This window comes from Pipra filicauda, unplaced genomic scaffold (genome assembly GCF_003945595.2).
Source record: "Pipra filicauda isolate LSUMZ 115617 unplaced genomic scaffold, ASM394559v2 scaffold49_size4853605_pilon, whole genome shotgun sequence".
Lineage (NCBI taxonomy): Eukaryota > Metazoa > Chordata > Aves > Passeriformes > Pipridae > Pipra > Pipra filicauda.
In genome coordinates, this window is record NW_024104642.1 from 3615832 (window position 1) to 3628586 (window position 12755).

Genomic DNA, 12755 nt, shown 5'->3' on the forward strand with positions numbered 1-12755 from the left:
TGCTGCCTCTAGCACATACATGCAACCAAGCGACAAACTGCATCAGGGCTCTAATAAACAGGTCCAGCCAAAAATTTGTCTATAGACTGTGACTATAGACTACCCACCAGGGGTGTCAGGTCGCTGGTGCAGCTTACCATGTGGCTGCATGGGTGATCATGTAAAAAGCAGGAACAGAAATGAAAATGTGACATGACTGTATCTTGCAACAGCAGACTTAGACTGGCTTATACTAACTCTGCTTTTGCGATTTAGGGAATGGCTTCAATTGGGATGTAGGACAGCAGTTTGATATTTCATTTAGAAAAAAGACAATAAAACTTATGACTTAATATGAACAATATGTTTCAGGAATGACATTAATTATGTAACATTTGAAAAACAACAATTTTATTTAAGGCAAGTGGACTAATTCAGATTTATTTCTAAAAGTCATGAAGAAGTGATTGTGTTACCAGATGCCAGTGACTTTCTTTCTCCTTGCTTGAAGTGAACCTTATTTTCCTTAGTCTAATTAGCTTTAGAATAAACATTCCAGGGAAACTCAGGTACTTTTTGGCACTGTTTGCACATCTGTACATATCATTATCAGTTGAACTGAGTGCAAAACACAGAGTGTGTGTTCTGACAGATAAATTGGTGCCTAGCCCACTAGGTTAAATCCTTGTGACACTGAATGGTTTTATCTCAAGTTTTGTCCACACCTTCAGTTGACACAGTGACAACATTACAAAAAGGAGCACAAAGTACAAGGCACCTTTCTTGGCACACAAGCCTACATTAGGCTCTAGTCGACCCTCAGCAGTGATCAGCAATGGGAGCTGTAAATTACATTCAGTATTACTGTTTGGATGGAAATCTATCAGCATCAAAAATGAAAAAGTTAAGATTCAGGACACTGCCTTCAGGACAGTTAAGATTCAGGACACTTACAACTTTGCAAGCAGTTTTAAAATTCTTTCTTTCTCAATCTAAGAAGGAACTCTAAGTAGTTAATACTTTTTAATTGAAAGACTGCCACAACTTAGCTGCCACAGTGTGACTGCAGCCAAGTTTCATAGATAGTATGTAGAACTACATTAATTTAAATGCTGCTCAGGTTATCTTTCTGTTTCTATAAGGGAACCCTATAGTCTAAGCTGATTGTTTTTCTTTATTTCTGACATAACCACACAGACAAGAAGTTTAAAGTTTTCAAAATCAGAATGATCAAGAAATACATTTCCCATAGCACCAGATGGTCTTTAAAAGCCATTAGTACACGTATCAGATTTAGCAATGTAAAACATACATTTTATATTTAGGGTTTAAATACACTGTTTAGGCATAAAATTGTCTTATTTATAGATATTCTCTATGTAGTAAGATCTAATTCATTACAGTATTTCAACATCACCAAACATAACTGATAATAGAAGATGGCAAGCTCTTCCTCTTTCCTGCATTTACAGCACAGTTTATGCACACAAGGGCTATCAATGCATCACACCCCACACTACAAATCTGCTACCTTCTATAATATACTAGACTCCCACATTAAACATTTTCAATGCCACTTTGCCTAAGAGAACTCACAAACGAACAAGGTATCACAGGCCAATCTATGGCACATAGCAGTGAGGACACATTGTGTATGTAAAACACAAAGGCAGTCCAAATTCTGCAACAACTCCTGAAACAACAGTTAAAGGCCATTGAAGAACTACAAAATCTCATTCCTGACACTTTGGAGTGGCCCTGCAAAGTAAAACACAATCTTCAAACAGGAAGACTAGAATTAATTTTTTAAATAAAATGCACTGTTAGTATTTACATGCTCTCTCTGAAATATCTTTTCTGACCACGGTGATCTACAAACTGAGCTGACAACATTACAAGCTAATCTTTTTGCAAAATGTATAGCCAACCCTGCTGCACATTTAATGTTAACTTATTCCCAGTTTTGAACCTGTAAGTTAAAATGAAGCAACCAAATAATCACATTTAGTTATTCTTGCTGATAATTTGGTATTTTACCAAAACTCGAAGCTTCCCTACTTTTGAAGTATCATACACAGACATTGTATAGCATACACACAACTCATCTAACCCACCAGAACCTGCAATTACTTTAAATAGGACACATTTATCCCTGGTGCATGCGCTGCCTGACCAGATTTTAAAAAGAAAGAACCCGTGTCTAAGAGAAACCAAAACAATGACTTTTGGTCACTTTAGCTGCAGCAGCAGTGGTTATTGTTATATTTTTTTGACATTTTAAAGTAATATCCTGAAACTGTAAAGTCCAGGTAGCCTCACCTCTGCTGCAGGGCAGTAATCTTCAGTTGTACGGGGCAGCAGTGTCTTTCTGGACATATTTTTTCATCACTCCTCAACTGACAGAACCAAAAACATCTTACAAACATTTAACTAGTATCTCCAAACACTGTTTTCTTACCAGCAACATGAAAAATTGCCATTGCACATAGAGATTATTTTTGTAGTGACTGAAAGTAATGGCATCTACAAATCTGTATATATTCCACAACTCTGTAAAGTAAGTTTATTAACAAATACTAAGGTCTGACATTAGAACATGTGCACTGTTATAGCTAAATTTAATATTTATTTAGTTGCACCACAGTAATTCCCTAACACAGCTACATTTAAACCAGTTTAAATCTTGTTCTCATCTGCTTAGCACAGGATGACTTTAATTACAAATGCACAAATTAGAGTCTAGCACATATTGGTATAGTTTTTCCTTATCAATTTAATATTTTGTTAGATATTTCAGTGCCTCACTAGACCTGTAATCCAGTCTCAAAGAAAACATCAGTTAAACAGTTTAAGTCTTTGCTTGTTTACTTCTGTCCTGCAGGTCACCAGACCTTGAGCTCTAATAGGGGAAGGAGTTGTGAGACACATGTGCTTCAAAAAAGTTTCATTCATATACAATCATAACTAACCGCAAAGTCAGTCAGCTCCCCAGAACGCTCACACAACCCTTTACAAGAGCAGAGCTATAGAGACAATAATAAACAGCCTCAAAAAGGAGAAAGAAAATTTTCAGTTGGCACAGGTATTTGCAAAGTTCATGTGTAGGACTTGGTGCATGTTGGTGTCCATGTGTTAGCACACACATTTCATCCCAGTAGTGTGAATGTTAAGTTGAACTTACGCTTAGGTGAAAAAACACAGTAAGCTTCATCTCAGGGCTTTGTCACAACCAAGCCAAACCCTCCCAAAGTCCCTGTACTTACGTGCAACATGTATAGATTCATAGAATAGTTTGGGTTGGAAGGGACCTTTAGAGGTCACCTAATCCAACCCCTCTGTAATGAGCAGGGAACATCTTCAACCAGATCAGGTTGCTCAGAGCTCCACGCAACCTGAGCTTGAATGTTTACAGGGACGGAGCATCGACCACCTCTCTGGGCAACCTGTTCCAAAGTACCACCACCCTCTTTGTAAAAAACATCTTCCTTATATCTAATCTAAATCGACCTTCCTTCAGTTTAAAACTGTTAGCCCTTGTTCTGCTAAACAGGCCCTCTAAAGAGTCTGCCTCTATCTTTCTTTTGAGTCCCCTTTAGGTACTGAAAGGTGACAATAGGGTCTCCCCAGAGCCTTCTCTTCTACTGAGGCTGAACAGTCTCAACTCTCTCAGTCTGTCTTCACAGGAGAGGTGCTCCAGGCCCTGATAATTCTTGTACCCCTTCTCTGGACTCACTCTAACAGGCCAATGTCCTTCCTGTGCTGAGGACCCCAGAGCTGGACACAGTACTCCAGGTGGGGTCTCACCAGAGCAGAGTACAGGGGCAGAATCACCTCCCTCAAACTGCTGGCCACTTTTCTATTGATGCAGCCCAGGATACAACTGGCTTGCTGGAAGCGCACATTGATGGCTCATGTTCAGCCTCTCATCCGTCAGCTTGCACAAGTCCTTCTTAGCCATGCTGCTCTCAATCCATTCATCCTCCAGCCTGTATTGATAGCAGGGTTGCCCCAAGCCAGGTGCAGCACCTTGCATGTGGCCTTGCTGAACCTCATGAGGCTCTCATGGGCCCACTTCTTGAGCTTGTCTGGGCCCCTCTAAATGTCATTCTGTACCTCCAATTAAAAAGTTTTAACAGGCAGATAAGACTTGTAGTGTTCAGACATAAGGACAAAGCAAGACTTTAAAGCAGCAAAATAAAATTTAAAATGTAGTGTCAAGAAGAGAATAATACTTGGCACAAGAGATTTGTACAAGGGAAAACAAGAAATATGTCTAACTTTAGGGCAGTTGTTAGTGAAACTGCATAGACAGTGATTTAATACAAGTAATAAAAAATCCTGCCTAATGGCTAGAATTCTTCCTCAGAAAAATACTGTGGGCACTTCATAATTCTGCAGCATTGAGGACTTATATTATTGCATGTTACGAAAAGCACAGAAGAGAGTTTTCATTATACTGTCTTAGTAGCACACACACACACATACTGAGGAACACCTTTCCCTTCTCTCATGACAGTATAAATACCACTATTCAATACATCGTAGATGTAAAAAATATACACAATAAATACTGAATTGATTACACAGAACAATAAAAAGCAAAAAACCCAAAGTACTTACAACTTAATAGCAGAAAAATGGAAAAGCATCACATGACCTACCACTAAAAAACATTTTCAAAAATTAGTCTGCAAAGCAGCAACCCTAGAAAAAGAGCCCCTTAGCTATTCTCTTCTTGAGGGCAAGCTTCCAACTTATTCCAGAAAAATTGCAACAGTGAGATGGAGGCATTATTTCCTCCCTCAAAAAGCAACACAAACCTGAAGACACAATTAGAGAATGGACCAACAACAGGATTACCAAGATAGAGGAACAGCAACATTTATGCTGAAACCACGCCTGTCTGTGCTCTGTGGTCCGACTGCAGCTTTGACAGAAACACACATCCACACACATCCACAGGGGCTGCATGGCTGTCCAGAGGTCACCTGCTGCAACCTCCTGCTAAGAGAAGGGCCAAGAACAGCAGGTCATACACAGCTGTGCCCACCTGGGCTTCGAGCACCTCCAGGGACAGACACTTCCCTACACAGTTCTTCCAACACACTGGTTTTCCTCATAGTTAAAAGATTTTTCCTGATATGAAATTGGAATTTCCATTTTTGCATCTTGAGTCCATTGTCTCTTTTTCTATTGCTATGAACCTTCTAGAAGAGCCTTGCTACACCTTCTCTATAGTCTCATTAGGTGTTCGCTGCTCTTACACTGAACACACCCAGTTCTCTCAGCCATGGGCCTTTGCCGCTCTAACCATTTTGGTGGCCCTCAATCAGACTCACTCCAGTATGTTGACTTTTTTTTTTGTGTATGGGAGAGGCCAAAATTGAACACAACGCTCCAGATGCAGCCCCAGAAGTGCTGAATACAGGGGAAAAAACAACTCCCTGAACATCCTCCCCACATTTTTACCAGTACCTCCCCGTATGCAGTTGGCCGCCTTCACCTCGAGGGCATGCTGTTGACTCAGGTTCAGCTTGCTGTCCAGCAGGTAGATGGGGTTGTTTCATCCCAGATGAAGAACTTAACATCTGCCTTTACTAAAATGCATGAGGTTCTCGACAGCCTGTTTCTGCCAAGATCCCTCAATGCCAGCCCTAACCTTCTTCATACAACAGGACTGAAGTTCCCCCAGATTTGGTACTATCAGGGAATCTCCCGAGGATCCATACCATTCCTTCATCCCAGGTTTTAGTAAAGACATATAGCAGCATCGGTCTCAATAGCAATTCCTGACAGCCTTTATTAGCCATTGGCTGCCACTGTAACTTTATACTGCTGATCAAAACTCTTTGAGGTCAACAGTCCCGCTAATTTTCTAATCACTTTACGGTACACCTGACAGGTCCATATTTCACCAAACGGACAACAGGGATCATCACACGGGAGACCATGCCGAGGGCACTGCTAAAGTCTAAGTAAACAACATCCACCACTCACCCCATGCCCACTGAGCCAGTCATCCCCCTGTGTTATGAATTTGTTACACAATGGTATGGTAGCCCACCATCTGCACCAATGTGAAATACTTCTGCTCAAACATTTTTGGGCATGCGAGATTTTGAAGTCTCTCCTCCCGCAGTCCTTAGAATCAACAGCAGCTCAGTTTGTCTGTGGCAGGGGAGCAAGAACTGGTTCTAATTACTGACTGGAGGAATAAATAACTCAGAGGAAGTGATGTGCTGCCAGCAACCAAAGACAATTTGCAGTGTCCCAGCTAACACAGTCAATTATTTCATCTGCTTTTTTTTCCTCCTAAGATAGCGCCCACTAATATTCTTCCCCAGTACTTCACAGCCTCCAAGCCTGTCACGACAACACTCTGCAAGACAAACCCCAGAATATTAATAAAATGCTATAATAATCATCATCTACAATTTGTTGTACCACTGACAGTACTGTTAGCCTAAACGAGAGAAAACTGTCAGTACCTCAGTTTTACAAGTTCTTCCCAATCATGATACAATTTTGTTTATGGCAGCAGTAGAAAGCCAAGTATCAAATTTAAACACCCTTTTTCTAATATAATTTGATATTGCTGGGGCAGAGATAAAGCCTCTGATGCTGACTATTAGCCCATCCTTTTAAAACAAATCTTTAAACACATATTAAACATTTCTTTCAATCTATTTGTTTTAGCACAATGTGCTGGCCTGCTACTAAACCAAATCAAGCAGAGAGTTGCATACAAATACAAATACCTAAGCATGTTTCAAGGTGCAATCCTGTTGATAGAGTTAAACCAATACAATTGTACTTGTGTAGGTCCCTAGGGAAATTATTAATAAAGATCTTTTTAAATTAATATTTTCCTGCCCAAGGTTTATGAAACATTACTAAATAAGATACTCCAGGAACCTTTTAGCATCAGAGTTTCCAAATTTCCTCACAAAAGAAACCTGGCGGTTTATGAAATCCCACCTGCCCACTGTCTGTAGTCACTGTCCAGCAAGGCCTACCTTCAGGACAACAGCAGGTGACATGCAATGATTTAGTCATTACATAAAGTTCCTGATCCTGTAGCTATTCCCTCTGGAAAGAACCTTACAGAATGACTTAAATGACTTTACAAAACTCACCAATCTAGAGGGGCTTTCAGGACCAGTGAAAGTGACTTTCAGTGGCCTTCTCCTCCTCTTTGTCAGGTAATGTCCGAACTAATCAGCACAAGACCAACTACAAACATGCAGAAACTTAAGCTGGTTTCATCAAGGAAAACATCTTTAGATTTTCTTGTGTTATCAGTGTAGCACATCTACTTTATAAATATGCACTGGCACGTACACACATAAGTAAAAACAAAAACATATCGCTCCCTAGCAGAAGTTTTAATCTACAAGTACTATCTCTGATATTAAACAGCCCTAAGATGAAGCTTAACACATATATATACAAGTTTATGGGAAGGTTAAACACTATTCAGGTAACTGGTTTTTTTCTCATACTTAAATCTGCTTGGATGAGTTTAAAAGTCCAGGAGAATCAAAGTTCGTTGACACTTTCAATGGTCAATTATCTAATAAGAAAGATTACCAAAAAAAGTTATTCTAGTCTCTTCTCCTGTAAGACACATTTAAAATCTTTGAAATCTGTATTACCTGGATGAGAATGGCCCTGTTCCAAGCTAAACCAGTGCACACATAAAAATGACAATAGAAACATACAGATACTATTCTAGAAGCTTAATAAGTCACCAATGTAAACACTCCTCCCATTTACACATCTGCACTAGTAATTCCAATCATCAGTTTGCCTAAATGACCAGGACAAACTGGCATTTAGAAACACTAGGGTCACATCCAGAAGATGAAATCCAGGTTCCGGACACAAGAGCTCCCTCGCCTGCATGTGCTTAGCTCTCAAAGAAGCCATAATTTTAACTCAAGTGCCTAAGCTTCTTAAACGGTGCAGGAAGAGAGGCTGGATATTTCAGCATGAGATGGCTAAGTAAACAGGTAGCATGCTAAGCATGGTGTAACCTAAAGTCAATGCACTCAGCGTGTAGCTGTCAACATTTTGCCACTAGGAAAGCACAGTCAATGGAGAGACCTCTGCAATTCTACTCCAAGAACACCCAACATGAAGATACAAAAGGCTCTTTTCTTTCTGAGAAGCAATTCCCCCACCACAGATATTCATGGTGGATGAGTCAATACCATCCTTACTTAGCAGTGCTGCTACTTTTCTATTGTTAGGTTTAGTAATACAGCTGCTGACAGTGCACTTCCTATAAGGCAGGGTGGTAGCTCAGAAAGGAAAATAACGAGGTTTAGTTCCTTCACTTGTGGGGGAATCTGTACCCACATCTCCATCTTCCAGGAGAATACATAAGCTGCAAGTCACATCTACCAGCCATCATCTGTTCACCTCACCTCTTTGAGGTTGACTTAAAAAAATGCTCTAGACTTAAAAAAACATACATACAAACATAAAAAAGCATGGCTGCCTATCAGGGACTTGGGGAGCAAAGGGCAGGAAATACTTTGCACATGTTTATTCCATGAACATATAAAATAATCTCTGAAATAAAGGATCAGATCCTGTATGTCTCTAGTCTTGGAAGGCAACATCTTATACCTCCTCTTCCTGGCTCAGTGAATCACAAATTCTTTTTCTGGATAATAACACAGTTTCAGTCAGAAGAACTGAAGACAACACACAGCTTGAGGACTGGGATATTTGCCCAGAAAGTGGAAGATGTAGGTTGATGCCTGCAGGCAAAAAAGGAATCTGAAGCAGAGTCTACCACATTCTGAACAAATGCTTTAGCTAAGCATCTCTGAAAAGCAGCAGCATCTTCTCTTCCAATTGTCTTCTAAAGCCATCACTGCACTTAATACAAGACTGACTCTGCAGCACATGTTGGACATGATTGGAGAATTCTCACCTGACTGAGTTCCCTGGGAGACTATGGCAAAATAACAACATTGAGAAAGCATAACAAGACACCAAAAAAACATGACACCAGGCTTACAATTGTAAGCCTGATATTGTGCTACTCACCTCTCATTCAAGTGGAAAAAAATTAGATATCCTAGGAACTTTAAAGCTATTAGCTATACTGTGTACAGTGCTTAGGCACCTTCAGAGCTTGATGAGAGAGTTTTCAGGACTGCAGTCTTGACTGTAAGCACCTAGAAAAGCTCTAACAAAGTATTTCTACGAACTTACTTTATTGATAATAATTAGGGGATCAGAATCAGGGGTATAACCTCACATCAAAACTGCGTTGAGCACTTTCATGTCTTCCCAAACTTATTACTGAGAGACAACACCAAATCGCGGAATATTTCTGCAGAGTAGATGCTATAGTGAAAATAGGAACACTTCGATTAATTTCAATTTAAGTCACTTATCTACCTAGAGTTCGTCTTTTTACGTAATGCAAGTTAGCAACCTGCACAGGGTTAAAAAAGCTACCCGTTGTAACAAATGTACATATCTGACACCTACTGGTTTTCCTATTTACCATATTTCCCCCAACATACTACTTGTCAATTTGGTCTGCGTATTCGATTTGCAGCACCCATTCTCTGGGCAGAATCCCACAGACATCCCCAAGCACGTGTTTGCTTTGGCACATTGTTTAAATAAACCTACTGGAAAGCACATAGAGACAACAAACAATAGAAGAGTCAGGAAACCATCTACATTAATTATTTTAAATTCACGTGTAAGGTTTACCAGCTATCTACATAGTATCAACGCATATAAGATATCACAATTTAAATGTTATCCTTATATCATTCACATAAGAACTTTCAACATTTGCTCTGTAAGTGCAGTGATTCTTTGGATGAAGCATCCCCTTGACAGCTTTACAAGGACATTGCTGAGCAGTTTACTATATAAAAGACTAAGTATAGTACTTCCCAATGAATAAAGACTAATTGAGCAACAACTCGTGTGTAACACCCCCTCAATTTTGCATATAATATTCAATCCCCTAGCTTATATTACCGATTTAATAATGTAAACGTTTTAGCTGAACAATCAATTTCAGGTTCATAAATACACGTGGAAGGCATTTCCAGAGCACAGTTTCTGGGCATCTTGAAATTTCTTGGCAAACAGCAGATGGGAAGGATCTTTGCTTCTTCCCTCTGCAGTCACTCTAGATGGTGTAGGACCTTTGTATCACAATTTACAAAAAGCGAGGTTTTTTGAATCCATCTAACTCTGTCCTACAATACAAAGGAGGAAAAAATGCCTTATGATTAAGAGCTACATTTCAGTTGCACTGCACGTTTAAGCACAGGCAAGACACTGAAAAAACGACCAAATGCAGACCTAAGGGTTCTGCAGGCAGAATCCTACAAAGAAAAAGAGAAAACAATGAAAGATGCCTACCTACTCAGCACCCTCACAAACTAATCCACAATACGAAATTCGCCAAGAAAGCACATATTGGAAGCGACGCACTTAAATCTGAGGAGTAACTACACTTGGTAACGCAATCTAAACCAATTTAACCAGGATTTAACCAGGCAGCCCGGAGACAAAACGAGCATCCCGCAGAGCGGGAGCCAGCCCGCTCCATTCGCCAGTCGAGGGAATGCGTACCTACCCCTTCCCAGCCGCCACCTCTTCCTCCCGCCTTTGCTCCTTCCGAGCGGGGACAGGCGGGAGACAAAGGGGAGGTGAGGAGCCCCTCGCGGGCCGGCGGGGCCGGAGCGGAGCGAGCGCCCGGAAATCCCACAATCCCCGCGGCCCCGGCGGGAAACCCTTCCCTCCTCCCTCCCCGGGGGCCACTCCACCGGGAAATGCCGGCCCGCAGCCGCGCACGTGGGGCTGCGTGGAGGGCAGAGGGGTGGCGCAGGGAAGAGGCGGCTCCGCCGGGCCGGGCCGGGCCGGGCCGGGCCTCCCGGGCGCCTCCTCCCGCCGCTGAGGGAGCGCTGGGGGAGAGGAGCGGGTGCAGGGGAAGGGGTTCACCGGGCTGACGTGCGGCCTCACCTGCTGCTTGCCCCTCGTGTAGGGTGGCTTCCCGGCTCCCAGGTGGTGCCGCCGGATCCGGATCTTGCCGCCGCCGCTGCCACCCGAGGCCATGATGCGATCCGGCCTCCCCCCCCGCCGCCGCCGCCGGCGGCCTCCTCCTCCTCCTCCTGCTGGTGGTGCGGCCGCGCAGCCCCGCCGCGGCCCGGCCGCGCTGTCACCGTCACGGGCCCCGCGGGGACGCGCCCGGCGCGGCCCGGCCTCGCTCCCCCCGCGCCGCTCCCGCCCGCCACGCGCCGCGCGCGGCCTCTGGCGCGCGCGCGCGGGGGGCTCCTCCGCGGCCTCCGCCCCGCCCCTCCCCGCGCGCGCTCGCGCGCCTCTCCGCCTCTCCCTCTCTCACGTCTCTCCTGCCCCTCGGCGCTCCCGCCGCTCCTCGCTCGCGCTCTCCCGCCCGGCGGCGGGACCCTGTGCGCTGTCCGCCCGCCCGCCCGCCCGCCCGCCCGTGGCCCGAGCCGCCGCCGCCGCCGTCGCAGCACCTCCCCCGCGGCCCGGCCTCCCGCCGACCAACCACACGGCGGCTGCCCCGGGCCGCGCACGCGCGTCACTAGCCCGCGCGGGTGCGTCACACCAGCGGCGCCGGGCGGGCCCGGCAGCCCCCGCGCGCGCCGGCCCCGCTCCCGGGGAAGCGGGAAAGAGGGAGGGGACGGGCCGGGCCTGGCCGGCTGCGCGGGAAAACTGCGCGCTGGGCTCTGCCGCGACCCGCAGAGGAACGTGGTGGAGAGAGGGGAAAGTCCACCCCTGGGCGCGGCTCAGGGACGACTCGAAGGCTGGGAGCGGAGGTTTGTGCCGGGGTGAGCCCCGGAGGCGGTGGCGCTGGCGGCTCCTCCGCCTTCTCCCTTCTTCCCACGGCGCTTCGCAGGGAATGGGCCAGGTTGGAAGAGACCACGGTTGGTCATCCAAGTCTAACCTCCCTGCTCAAGCAGGGTCGTCCTAGAGCCCATGGCACAGGATTGCATTCAGACGATTTTTGAATATCCCTAGTGGGGGGGACTCCACAATGTCTCTGAGCAGTCAGTTCCATGCGCGGTCACGAGCATAGTAAAGAAGTTCTTCCTCATATTCGGGTGGAACTTCCTGTGCTTCAGTTTCTGCCCATTGCCTCTCGTCCTATTGCAGGGCACCCCCAAGAGTAGCTTGGGTCCGTCCTCTTGGCACCCACCCTTCGGATATTTGAATGCTCTGGCGGCCCAAACGCTGTTCCCGCCCAGGGGACACAACTTGCCTACCCTGTGCCTCCCCCGAGGGACGGCGGCGGGGCAGATGGTCCCTTGTTCCTGCTGGGGAGCCGGCTAAGATCAGCGTGGGGAAGGCGGCAGGAAAAAGAGCACCAGGAGGTACGCGGTGCTCCCCCGGGATGCCGTTATCCATTGCGTCTGTGTAAGCAATGGAACTGCGATGGTGCAGGTTTGTCGTCGCCCGTTTTTAGCAGGTTGGGAGCAGGTGGGGGGGAAAAGCTGTGACACATTTTTTTTTCCTCCTCAAAACATGAGGAAGAGTGCATTCCTATTACAAAATTAAAATATGTAAAAATGTGTTTTGTTTTGTTTTTTAATTCTACTGAGACTACAGTTGAGAAAAATCTATGGCTCTGCATCTTATTTATAGCATTCACCTGCCTTGGGAATCACGGAGCAGAGCAGAAAATCACAAGCACCTTCCCTACATACAAGTCAATAAAAATGTTCACAAAAAAACCCAACCCAAACCAGAATGTACTAAAAATTTAG

At 44.7% G+C, this 12755-nt stretch overlaps 1 protein-coding gene across 4 annotated transcripts in view; it reads right to left on the reverse strand.

Moving 5' to 3' along the window:
* The window catches only part of NUP153 (nucleoporin 153), a 46349-nt gene extending 35209 nt beyond the window's left edge, over window positions 1–11140 (reverse strand). For 3 of the 4 annotated variants that reach the window (XM_027745014.2, XM_027745015.2, XM_027745013.2), the window contains exon 1: window positions 10990–11139. In XM_027745014.2, coding sequence (XP_027600815.1) covers window positions 10990–11082 — 93 coding nt within the window. In that variant the 5' untranslated portion in view covers window positions 11083–11139. Of the gene's footprint in view, window positions 1–10989 lie in introns of all 4 variants that reach the window. The other variant, XM_027745016.2, reaches the window with a different exon arrangement.
* Window positions 11141–12755: the final 1615 nt, after the last annotated feature.